We start from the raw sequence: 13,198 nt of genomic DNA, 5'->3' as shown, positions 1-13,198 counted from the left end.
TGGGGTTTCTCCATATTGGTCAGGCTGCTCTTGAACTCCCGACCTCAGGTGAGCCACCCACCTCGGCCTCCCAAAGTGCTGGGATTATAGGCATGAGCCACCATGCCTGGCCTGAGGTTTTTATTTTCTAAGATTCCTTGTAATATTCTGCATATATAATCATGTCATATGTAAATGTAAACAGTTTTATTTCTTCTCTATGTGTATGCCTTCTATTTCATTTTCTTGCCTCATTGTGCTTGAAAGAAGTTACAGTACTACAATGAATAAGAGTGGTGAGAGCAAACATCCTTGCCTTGTTCCCAGTTTTACAGGGAAAACATTTCATCTTACCAGCAAGTATATCTGCTATCGCTATTTTGTGCATGTTCATTTATCAAACTGAGGAAGATCCTCTTAATGTCTTGTATGGAGATTTTTTTATCATGGATGGATATTGCATTTTGTCAAATGCTTTCTCTATATTAACTGATGTTATATCATTTTTCTTCTTTAGCCTATGGTAGGTTAATTATATTGATTGATTTCTGAATGTTGAACCAGCCTTGCTTGTATAACTCAAGTAAATCCCATTTGGTTATAATGTATACTTTTTACATGACTATTTTCTATTTGCTAGTATTTTGTTAAAGATTTTTGCTACTAAATTTATGGGAAGTATAGGTCTGTAGTTTTATTATTTTTGTACTGTCTGTATGGTTTTGACATCAAAATAATTTTTTAAATATGTTAAGAAATGTTCCCTCTTGGCCGGGTGCAGTGGCTCATGCCTGTAATCCCAGCACTTCGGGAGGCCGAGGTGGGTGGACTACAAGGTCAGGAGTTCGAGATCAGCCTGGCCAATAAGGTGAAACACCATCTTTACTAAAAATACAAAAATTAGCCAAGCATGGTCGCATGCGCCTGTAGTCACAGCTACTCGGGAAGCTGAAGCAGGAGAATCACTTGAACCCGGGAGGCAGAGGTTACAGTGAGCCGAGATTGCACCACTGCACTCCAGCCTGGGTGACAAAGCAAGACTCCATCTAAATAAATAAATAAATATATATATAAATAAATAAATAAAATAAAGAAATGTTCCTGCTTCTATTTTTTGAGGACATTGTGTAAAATCATCATTAATTCTTGTGTAAATGTTTGGTAGAATTCTCTAGTGAGAACAACTCTCTTGTACTTTGAAATTAGTTTTTTGGAGGTTTTTATTTAAAATTTAAATTCTTTGATTCAAATTATGTCAACCTTTATGAAAACCTATGGGTCATTCAAATTATCTGTATCACCCTAATTGAGTTGTAATAGTTTGTGGTTTCTGAAGAACTGGTACATTTCTTCTATGTTGTCATTTTTCTTTCTTTTCTTTTTTTTTTTTTTGGAGACAGAGTTTTGCTCTGTTGCCCAGGCTAGAGTGCAATGGCGCATTCTCAGCTCACTGCAACCTCCCACTCCCTGGGTTCAAGCCATTCTCCTGCCTCAACCTCCTGAGTAGCTGGGATTACAGGCGTGCACCACCATGCCAGGCTAATTTTTGTATTTTTAGTATAGACGGAGTTTCACCATGTTGGCCAGGGTGGTTGTGAACTCTTGACCTCAGGTGATCCGCCCACCTTGGCCTCCCAAAGTCCTGGGATAACAAGCATGAGCCACCACACCTGGCCTATGTTGTCATATTTATGAACATAAAGTTGTAGACAAGATTCCCTTATTATACTGTTAAATGGATGGTGGAGTGATATTCCCTGTTTCATTCCAGATATTGATGATTTGTCATCTCATTTTATATTTTTAATCAATATTGCTAGATGTTTATCAATTTTATTCTTTTCCAAAGAACCCTATGTTTCATTAGTTTTCTCTACTTTTTCCTATTTTCAATTTTACTGATTTCTGCTTCCAGTGTTATTTTCTTCCTTCTACTTAACAGAGGTTTTATTTTGCTCTTTGCTAGTTTCTTAAGGTAGAAAGTCAATTATGGGTTTGCAACCTATCATGTTCTCTAATGTTAGCATTTGGCACTATAAATTTCTCTATCAGCACTGCTTTAGCTGCCTCCCACATATATTGATATGGTATGGTCTCATTTTCATTAAGTCTATGCATTTCTACTATTGAATTTGAGGCCCCTTCTTCACTCTAGACGTTATTTGGAAGTCTGTTGTTTAATTTCTAAATGATTAGATATTTTCCTATTGTCATTCTGTTACTGACTTGTAGTTTGGTTTCATTATGGCCAGAAAACATATATACTCAGAATGATTTCAATTCTTTTAAATCTGCCAAGGCTTATTTATGGCCCAGGATATGGTCTATCTTTCTGAATATTCCATGGACACTTGAGAAAAAAACTGTATTTTGCTGTTGTTGGGCACTATTCTTTTTCCTTTTTTTTTTTTCTTTGAGACAGAGTCTCACTCTGTAACCCAAGCTACAGTGGAGTAGCACAATCTTGGCTCACTGGAACCTTTGTCTCCTGGTTCAAGAGATTCTCCTGCTTTGGCTTCCTAAGTAGGTGGGACTACAGGCATGCACCACCATGCCTGGCTAATTTTTGTATTTTTAGCAGAGACAAGATTTCACCATGTTATCCAGCCTACTCTTGAACTCCTGACCTCAAGCAATTTGCCCGCCTTGGCTTCCCAAAGTGCTGGAATTACAGGCATGAGCCACTGCACCTGGCCTTGTTGAGCACTATTCTACAATGATGCTTCAGTCCTGTTGGCTGATGTTGCTGTCCTGTCTTTCCATATCTGCTAGTAATCACATAGCTAGTAATTCTATCAATTGCTAAGAGGTAAGTGATGAATTTTCCAACTACAATTAAAAATGTGCTTTTCGCTTTTCAACTCAATCAGTTTTGTTTTGTGTACTTTGAGGTTTGCTAGAGACACATTTAGGATCATTGCATTTTTGTTGGATTGATCCTTTTATCATTATATAATGTTCTTTTTGTCTAATAATTTTCATTGCTCTTTGCTCTAGAGTCTACTGTATTTTGTTTTGATTAATGTTTGTACAGTTTATCTTTTTATATACTTTATCAACCTATGTTGTTCACTATGAGTTTCCTAAGAAAACATTTTTAGGATGGGTGGAGCAAGATGGTGGAATAGAGAACGCCACCGATCATACCCACTCCCCCGCAGGAAGACTAAGATTGGCAACTATCTACACAAAAGAAGCAGTTTCACAGGAACTAAAAGTCAGGTGAGCACTTACAGAGCATGGTTTTCACTTCATATGGCTGAAAGAGAACTGTTTGGAAGTTCCTGAAAAAAACTAAAAATAGAGCTATCATATGATCCAGCAATCCCACTCCTAGATATATAACCAAAAGAAAAGAAATCAGAACATTAATGAGATATCTCTGCTCCCACGTTTACTGCAGCACTGTTCACAAGAGATAAGATTTGGAATCAACCCAAGTGTCCATTCACAGATAAACAGATAAAGAAAATGTGGTACATATACACAATGGAGTACCATTCAGCCATAAAAAAGAATGACAGATCCTGTCACATGCAACAACCTAGACGGAAATGGAGGCACAGAATGTTAAATTTTGCATGTTCTCACTTATTTGTGAAAGGTAAAAATTAAAACAACTGAACTCATGGAGATAAGGTAGAAAGTAAAAGGACGGTTACCAGAGGCTGGGAAAGGTGGTGGGGTGGGGTTGGGGGAAGGTGAAGGTGGTTAAAGGGTACAAAAAAATAGTTAGAAAGAATGAATAAGACCTAATATTTGCTAGCACAACAGGGTGACTGCAGTCAAAAATAATTAAATTGTACATTTTAAAGTGACTAAAAGAGTGTAACTGGATTGTTTATAACACAAAAGATAAATACTTGTGGGAATAGATACCCAATTTACCCTAATGTGATTACTACACGTTGCATGCCTGTTATCAAAACATCTCCTGTACCCCCAAAATAAATACACCTACTATGTACTCACAAAAATTAAAAATTTTAGAATCATGTTTTATGTTTTTTCCACTCTAGCAATTTATATTTTAATTAGTGTACTCTGATCATTTACATTTAAGGTAAATATTGCTCTGTTACGCTGCTATTTGTTTTGTTTTCTGTTTTCCATTCATCTGTTCCTTTTTTCTTATTTTCTGATTAGTTACCTAAATATTTTTTTAGATTCCATCTTGGTTTATTTATAGTGTTTCTAAGTGTACCACATTTTATAGTTTTCTCAGTAGTTGTTCTAGGTATTAAAATGTACTTATGTAAGTTATCACAGTCTATCAAGCATTTTACCACTTCAAGTGAAATGTACCAAGTTTCATTCCACTTAGGCCCCTTTACCCTCCCCACTTTTAAAATATAATTGTCTTCAGTGTTTCCCCTACATACAGAGCATTTTGCTCCAACCATCAAAAATGATTCTAGAAACTCATGAGAAAAATATATTTATCCCCATTTTTGCCAACCTCTAATCTTCTTTCTTTCCTGCATTCCAAGCCTTCTTGTGTTATTTCCTTTCTATTTAGAGAACTTTTAGCCAATTTTTAAAGGTAGGTTTGCTAGCAACATTTTCTCTTAGCTTCCCTGTCTAATAATGCCTTTAGTTCCCCTTTATTCATGAATATAGTTTCAAAAGATACAGAATTTTTATTTGATAGTGCTTTCCTCTCAGTACTTGAGAAAATATACTACTTCCTTCCTGCCGCCACAGTTTCAGAAGAGAAACCCACAGTCATTCCCTGCAGGGAATGTGTTGTTTCTCTCTGGCTACTTTGAAATTTTTTTTGGTCTTTAGTTTTCAAAAGTTTAATTACAGTGTGAGTTTGCCAAGGACTTAACTTATTTGATGTTACTTCAGACTCGGGAATGTGTAGTTTTATATCTTTTGCTAAATTTGAGAAGGTCCAGCCATTATTTCTTCAAATACTTTAAACACCTCTTTCCCTTCCTTCTGATGTTACAAATGCTAGTTCTTTTGTTATTGCCCCACTTTCCAAATACTGAAAGAATCAAACCTCATCCCATTCCCTCCTGCCTTCTGGCTTTGTCTAAGCTACCACAATCACTCATACGGAAAACTACCACAGGACTTTAATGAGCTCTCTATGCCCTATGCCCTGCCCAATATTTTCTCTACAGAGGTGAGAAAGATCTTACAGAAATATAAATCAGATGTTGCTCACCTGCTGAAAATCTACCGCTGAATAGATTTTAACCAAATAAGGCTTATGATAGGCTTACCTTTGGACTCTAGCTGCCCCCCTCACCTCACCTCACCTCACCTCCTGCCCTTCCTCCAATCAAGCCCTCCCTTCAGCCACTGTGACTTTTTGGTTATTCCTGAAAACCACCAAGCACATTCCTGTCCAAGGCTAGCAGCCGCTATTACCCCTGCTGAAAAGGGGCAGAATCCTCATGGCTCACACAGTCATTTCATTCAAATTTCTGCTCTAATGTTGACCTCAGTAAGGTTTCCCCTGACTGTTCCTTAAAGTCATCTAACTTGCTTTAATTTCTTTCATAGTCTTTAAAACCACAGAACATTTAATATACATAAACATAAGTATACATAATATACTTAGAGGCATAATTTTATTATTATTATTTTTTATATTTACTTATTTTTGAGACAGAGTCTCGCTCTGTTGCCCAGGCTAGAGTGCAGTGGTGCAATCTCAGCTCACTGCAACCTCTGCCTCCCGGGTTCAAGTGATTCTCCTGCCTCAGCCTCCCAAGTAGCTGGGATTATAGGCACCTGCCACCACGCCCAGCTAATTTTGTATTTTTAGTACAGATGGGGTTTCACCATGTTAGCCAGGCTGTTCTCAAACTCCTGACCTCAAGTGATCTGCTTGCCTCGACCTGTGCTGGGATTACAGGTATGAGCTACCACGCCTGGCCTAATTTTTTTCATTATCATATCCTCAGCACACAGCAAGTACTCAAAAATTATTTGCTGAGTTTAAAAATCAGTGAATAAAAAATTCTGACAGCAGAATAAACACAAAACAATGGAGGTTGAGGTGGGACACTGAAAGTGCTTTGAGAAAAATAACCAAGAAAAACAACAGTAAAGTTGAGGTGGGCAAAGACTGAACTATTGGCAGGTGTAAGAATGGTAAACATTCAAAAAATGATTCAAAAAGGAAAAATTTTTTGTGAGTAGTATCTGGAGGTTTGATTTAGGAATTAGCATTCTCCATCACTTCCAGAGGTTAGGACCCCTATGGAGATGTTCTTGAAAAATGTTCCAAAGTTGCCAAACCCTGAATTAACTACTGGGAAACAAAAAATCCCCTGATGTGAATCTGTGCAGTACATATTAACTCACCTGGAAAGCTCCAGCTTGGGAATTCTTCCTCCAGTCTCCATGGTTCTTCTCCTTGTTCCAGCCTGAAGATCACCTCTGGTTTGTGAGCACAATACCCTGTTAACAGGAAATAATTTAGGATTTGGACCAAGCAGTCTAGACTTCAGGCCTTTGAAGCAGGAAGAAGCTTCTGGGGCTGCTTCAAGTTGCCAGGGGAACATTTTCACTGGAGACGTGAACACAAGTATCTTCTGGTGCTCAGAGGTGATCAATCAACACTGACTCCTGAAGCCTAACCTAAGCCTAAATAATGTCATTAAACTAGACAGACTGCCTATATGCTTCATAATCAAAATAAACAAATGCTATTTAAAATGATACAGTGAACAGACCTTACCCACTGAGACAAGGTTGCTGTAGTTCTCCAGCATCACATCTCTATACAGAGCCCTCTGACTAGGGTCCAGGTGCTGCCACTCCTCCTGGGTGAAGCCCACAGTCACATCTTTAAATGATACTGACCCCTGGAACTTCTGTTCTACCTGAAATGTTCAGAATTAGGTGGCATGAAAAAAGAAGTATGGGCTAATCCTTACCATGATTATTATTCACAGAATATTTGTTTTGCTTTATACTTTTAGGGAAAAAAGAAATCATAACAGAAATATTCTGCCATTAATGCATTAAGATATTAATTCATGCAAAAAAATTATCAAGTTCCCACAATGTACCTGGAACTATCATCACTCCTGGCAACACTAAGATTAATAAAAATCTTCCTGTGTTCGAAGAACACACAGAGTGGTAAGAAAATGTACATGGTAACATGTTGCAAGTACTAAGGTGAAAGTACAAACCCAATAGACTAACATTAGAAGCAAAGTTAGCTCTGCTTTGAGTTTCACTGAGGAAGTACAGCTGTTGGTTGAATTATGAAGAACATTCTATTACGTTCTTCATAAGCACGGGGCCATGATACAAGCAAAGGTGAGGGCCTCCAACAAACTGCAGACATCAGCAAAAGGGCAGACAGCACAGGAAGTGGCCTGGTGCTGTCTTGAGAAGAAAAGCCAAGGAAATGGGTTATACAGTAATTTTACACCAATGGTCTCTAAAGTATTTAATCATTTGCCATTTTCAAGAATATTACTGAGAACTACAGATTTATATTTACAAATCACAGAAATAAATTGTCAGTATATTTATTACGAATTCTAATTTAATTCTCATTTAGATTTAAAAATGTAGAAAGCCTGATATTTTCTTCATCGCAGTACATATTCTAGGTTCTAATCCTTTAATTCAGAGACAATAATAAGGATGTGTAGAAAATGGAAAGATTTTGGAACTATTATACTTGAAACCTCTGTGGAGTACATAGGAGAAAACATCCAATTGGATTGTTCTGGATATCCTCTAGGGCACATCTTTTAGGGATCACTGCTGTGAAAAAGGGAGAGCCAAAGATGAGACGTGAGCATATACTGCAATTACGTGACCAGGTTTTGTTTACAGAACCAATTCTATTGAGAACGGCAAAGGACAAAACAACACTTACATAAACTACTGTAGAAGAAACCAGGATGCAAATAGGGCATGGATAATAGGAGACAGAGCAACAAAATGTGGTCACCAATTCATTAAGAAAAAAAAGTTTCCTCTGGCTATCCCCATGAACAGCTGCCCAGATACTAGGGCCACAATGTAAACCAGGAAAGTTAGGGCAAAATAGGTTGGACACGGTATTCTAGCAAGAAATGTCCTAAAAACATTAAATTTGAAGCACAGGCTGGGCGCAGTGCCTCACGCCTGTAATCTCAGCACTTTGGGAGGCCAAGGCAGGTGGATCACCTGAGGACAGGAGTTCGAGACCAGCCTGACCAAAATGGTGAAACCCCATCTCTACTAAAAATACAAAAAATTAGCCAGGCGTGGTAGCAGGCACCTGTAATCCCAGCTACTCAGGAGGCTGAGACAGGAGAATCCCTTTAACTTGGGAGGCAGACGTTGCAGTGAGCCGAGGTCGGCACCACTGCACTCCAGCCTGGGTAACAAGAGCAAAACTCCATCTCAAAAAAAAAAAACGAAGCATAATATGAAGATCAAGAAAGAAACAAGGACTACAGAGACATTTATAATATAGTGGTGCTCAAAGCCATCAAGAGAAAATCAGAAGGATGTCAGAAAACTGGGGAAAGAAAATAATCAAGAATGGAACTGGAGGCTAAGCACAGTGGCTCACATCTGTAATCCTAGTACTTTGGGAGATAAAGGCAGGCAGCTCACTTGAGGTCAGGAGTTCAAGACTAGCCTGGCCAACATGGAGAAACCCCGTCTCTACTAAAAATACAAAAAAATTAGCCAGGCGTGGGGGCGGGTGCCTGTAATCCCAGTTCCTGGAGAGGCTGAGACAGGAGAATCACTTGAACCCAGAAGGTGGAGGTTGCAGTGAGCTAAGATCGCACCACTGCACTGCAGCCTGGGCAACTCTGTCTCAAAAAAAAAGGTAAGAAATTCCTCCCAAATTTATATATAGGTTCAATTCAACCCCAAAGAAAGTCTCAGCAAGTTATTTTAAGAATACTAACAATATTTGTATGGAAATGCAAGGAACTAGGAAGAGCCAGGATTTGCTGAAGAAAAAATGTGTTAAACCCACTACTAGACACTAAGATGTTTCACCAAGTGTGGTACTGGCACAACCAACCAACAGAACATAGTCCAAAAAACACACAGACATATATGTACACATAATTGATGACAAATATCACAATGTAAAACAGTGGGGAAAGGATGGTGTCTTCAAAAATAATTATACACTAACTGTATGAAAAACAGGAATCTGACATCCACTTCATACAAAAGTAGACACCCATTCCAATGAAAGAGAGGTAAATGTGAATGCCAAAACAATAAATATTTTAAAAGATAACAAAACAGATTATCTTCATGACCTCAAAGTAGGTAAAGTCATCTAAAATAGCACACACCATCAACAAATAAACTTAAGAAACTAATCTAGGGATTGGTAAACTTTTTCTGTAAAAAATCAGACATTAAATATTTAGCCAGGCATAGTGGCTCACACCTGTAATCCCAGCATTTTGGGAGGCCAAGGCAGGCGGATCACTTGAGGCCAGGAGTTTGAGACCAGCCTGGCCAAGTGAAACCCTATCTCTATTAAAACACAAAATTAGCCAGGTGTGATGGCATGTGCCTGTAATTTCAGCTACTGGGGAGGCTTAGCCAGGAGAATCCCTTGAGCCCTGAAGGCAGAGGCTGCAGTGAGCCAAGATCGCACCACTGCACTCTAGCCTGGGTGACAGAGTGAGACACTCTCCAAAAAAAAAAAAAAAAAAAAAAAATCAGACATCATTATATGATGGGGCTTTGCAGGCCAAAAGGTTCCTGTCACAACTAGTCACTTCAGTCTGCCACTGAAGCCACAGATTAAATGTAAATGAGTGAATGAGCAGGGAGGTGTCAGGATTGTGAGGGGGACAACACGGCAGCTGCAGGAGTGCTGGCAATGTTTGTTTAGATGTATGTATTCATTATTTGTGCCATGGATTTGTAATAATTCATTAAGTTCTATATTTAAAATTTAGGGGTTTTTCTATCTATCTGCTACACATGTAGAAATAAGATTCATTAAAAATTAAAATATGTAATCCCAGGACTTTGGGAGGCTGAGGCAGGCAGATCATGAGGTCAGGAGACTGAGACCAGCCTGGCCAACATGGTGAAACCCTGTCTCTACTGAAAACACAAAAATTAGCTGGGCATGGTGGCACATGCCTGTAATCCCAGCTACTTGGGAGGCTGAGGCAAGAGAATCACTTGAACCAGGGAGTCGGAGGTTGCAGTGAGCTGAGATTGCACCACTGTGCTACAGCCTGGCGACAGAGCAAGACTGTATCTAAAATTAAAAAAAAAAAATTAAAATACACTTTAATTTATTGGCCGGGCACAGTGGCTCACGCCTGTAATCCCAGCACTTTGGGAGGCCGAGGAGGGCAGATCACGAGGTCAAGATATTGAGACCATCCTGTCCAACATGGTGAAACCCCGTCTCTACTAGATCTACAAAAATTAGCCAGGTATGGTGGTGCACGCCTGCAGTCCCAGCTACTCGGGAGGCTGAGGCAAGAGAATCGCTTGAACCCAGGAGGCGGAAGTTTCAGTGAGCCAGGATCGCGCCACTGTACTCCAGCCAGGCAACAGAGTGAGACTCTGTCTCAAAAAAATAAAAAAATAAAAAAATTAAAATTAAAATACATTTTAACTTATTGATCAAACAGTACATCCAAAAGAAAATTGGAACCTGTGTAAAATAAAAATTAAAAAAGCAGTTTGACTCAATAGGCTGCACTCATTTCAGGGCTATCACTGGAAGGTTATTCACTATGGGTCCCTATGTTATAACCAAAAAAGGTTATCTGCCAGGAAGTCTTTGCATCTTCAGAGGAGTCAGTTTGTCTGTATCCAGTGTCTTCCTTTCTGCCATGGTTGTTGGAAACATAAGAAACACATGAAGCTCAACTTAGTGACTCTAGCTTGGCCCTGCTATTGATCTGTTACTTTATATTTTCTGGGAAGTTCAATTTTTATCTATTACTAATTTCTCATCTTAACATATTGACTCTTGGCCAGGCGCGGTGGCTCACGCTTGTAATCCCAGCACTTTGGGAGGCCGAGGCGGGCAGATTGCCTGAGCTCAGGAGTTTGCGACCAGCCAGGGGCAACACGGTGAAACCCATCTCTATTAAAATGGAAAAAATTAGCCAGGCGTGGCGGCCTGTCTGTAGTCCCAGCTAATCAGGAGGCTGAGGCAGGTGAATTGCTTGAACCCAGGAGGCAGAGGTTGCAAGGTTGCAGTGAATGGAGATGGGACACTGCGCTCCAGCCTGGGTGACAGAGCGAGACTCCACGTCACAAACAAAACAAAACAAAACAAAACAAAACAAAAAAACAATACTGACTCTTACAAATCTCACAAAGTCCACCGCAAAATAAAGTAGGGAATTAATAAACAACTTACCTTGTTCATTTTGTTCTGTTCTTGGAAAGACGGAGACGACTCTGAAGATACAGCTGAGTTAGAAAAAGAGGAATGGGGTCATGAAAGATTTGGCCTGCCTGGGAACTCCCTGATTCTTCTGCCCTAAGAAGCCATACACACCCACTAGGTAAAATGCTCCCTCTGGGAGAATATCAATGTCCTCTGACACTTCGGAATAGGGGGTAGAAATGGTGAAAGAACACCCTAATATAACTCCAACATAACCATGTAGCTCTTGGGCACAAGATTTTTCACCGGGTGAAAGTAAATATTTGCTTCCTAAGGATTTCAATCTCCCTCGGTCTTCACAAAAAATGTATAATGACAATATTGGCCAAACAAGTTAACAATACATTTAATGAAGAAACATTAACACTAAAACCATTGTAAAAAATAGGACTAAGCTATCGATTTTCCCAGTAATGTTACTTAATCTCTGGTGAGTGACTCCACAGAAAGCCATAAGTATCAGTGCTTCAAAGAAAAAATCCGTTTTAATTTCTTCGTCTAACTTTGTTGCTATTTCTCAAAAGGATGTTTTAAACTTGCTTTGATGTGTGTGGAAAAGTAGACAGTACTGGCTTAGGGGTCAGGAGAAGTGACTTTTAGTTTTCCCTACTAACAAACTGATCCTGAACAAGTCAGTAACCTTAACAAACAAAAAAACAAAAAAATTATTTTTTCTTCTAACAAATGAGGCAAAATTAGGTAATTTTTTTTCTTTTTTGAGACGGAGTTTCGCTCTTGTTGCCCAGTCTGGAGTGCAATGGTGCAATCTCGGCTACCTGCAACCTCCGCCTCCCGGGTTCCAGCAATTCTCCGCCTCAGTAGCTGGCATTACAGGCATGCGCCACCACGCACAGCTACTTTTAGTATTTTTAGTAGAGACGGGGATTTGCCATGTTGGTCAGGCTGGTCTCGAATTCCTGACCTCAGGTGATCCACCCTCCTCAGCCTCCCAAAGTGCGGGACTACAGTAGAGAGCCACCGCGCTAGGTCAAAATTATGTAATTCTTGAAGATCCTTCCTGAGTGCAAGATCAAGTTAGGACAGAGGAACAGCAAATAACAAGATGGGGTGATGGACACGACTAGAGGGCAGTTCCGAACCTAAAGAGGATGAACACAGAATGGGAAACAGAGTCCGTAGGTCGGGCAGGCGACTGCACCCACCCTTCCCTACCCAGCTACGGCAGCGCCCTAGCACACGCACAACACGCTCGACCAGAGAACTGCCCCTTCCGCAAGGTTCAGCGCTCGGACCGCGCAAGCGCACATGCCCTCCTCTGCGGCCCCTACAAAAGGGGCAACGCACACGGCGTAGCTCGCTCCCTACAAAGCTGCGGCTTTGAGGAACTGGCCTAGCGTCCTGGCAGACATGCTGCAGCCCCGCCGTCCCCGGCTTCTCTGTGAGGTCCCTGGGACTCCTCGCCACCACCTGGCACTGGTCCCCTGCTGCCTGCTCCCGGAGTCGCGCGGGGCCCCCTCTCTGTCTGTGCCCAACCCGCGGAGGCTTACCTTGCTCTCTTTTCGGATTGCATTCGCCATAAAAGAGCCGGTAGACCCTTGAAATCCTGGGACCGCCTCCCACGCAAAACGTGAGACAAACAAAAGGAAAGGCGGAAATGCGAGGTAGCAAGTGGACGAGGCATGCGCAGAGCCTACGCGCAGAGCCTACGCGCAAAGCCTGGCGCTGTCGGCGCCCAACCTGGAAACTACCTTTCCCGTGAGGTCGCGAGAGCAGCCCTTCAGGATTGGCAGAGAGGTGTCCCACTAGGCAGTGGGCGGATGCGACCTGAGTTGGTGTGGGAACTCCCTGCAGCCCTGGCTCTCCCAGGGCGACCCAAAGGGATGC

The 13,198-nt window shown here is 40.8% G+C and overlaps 1 protein-coding gene across 1 annotated transcript in view; it reads right to left on the bottom strand.

Annotated features, from left to right (window-relative positions):
- Nucleotides 1-12,974, bottom strand: part of LOC129006307 (zinc finger protein 33B-like) — a 49,488-nt gene extending 36,514 nt beyond the window's left edge. Inside the window, 5 exon segments of the mRNA XM_054435853.2 lie at nucleotides 6,304-6,399; nucleotides 6,680-6,824; nucleotides 7,640-7,725; nucleotides 11,324-11,376; nucleotides 12,862-12,974. Coding sequence (XP_054291828.1) covers nucleotides 6,304-6,399; nucleotides 6,680-6,824; nucleotides 7,640-7,725; nucleotides 11,324-11,376; nucleotides 12,862-12,884 — 403 coding nt within the window. The 5' untranslated portion in view covers nucleotides 12,885-12,974.
- Nucleotides 12,975-13,198: the final 224 nt, after the last annotated feature.

This window comes from Pongo pygmaeus, chromosome 8 (genome assembly GCF_028885625.2).
Source record: "Pongo pygmaeus isolate AG05252 chromosome 8, NHGRI_mPonPyg2-v2.0_pri, whole genome shotgun sequence".
NCBI classification, from domain to species: Eukaryota; Metazoa; Chordata; class Mammalia; order Primates; family Hominidae; genus Pongo; species Pongo pygmaeus.
The sequence above is the reverse complement of the archived record's forward strand: the minus strand, read 5'-3'. Positions and strand labels throughout refer to the sequence as shown.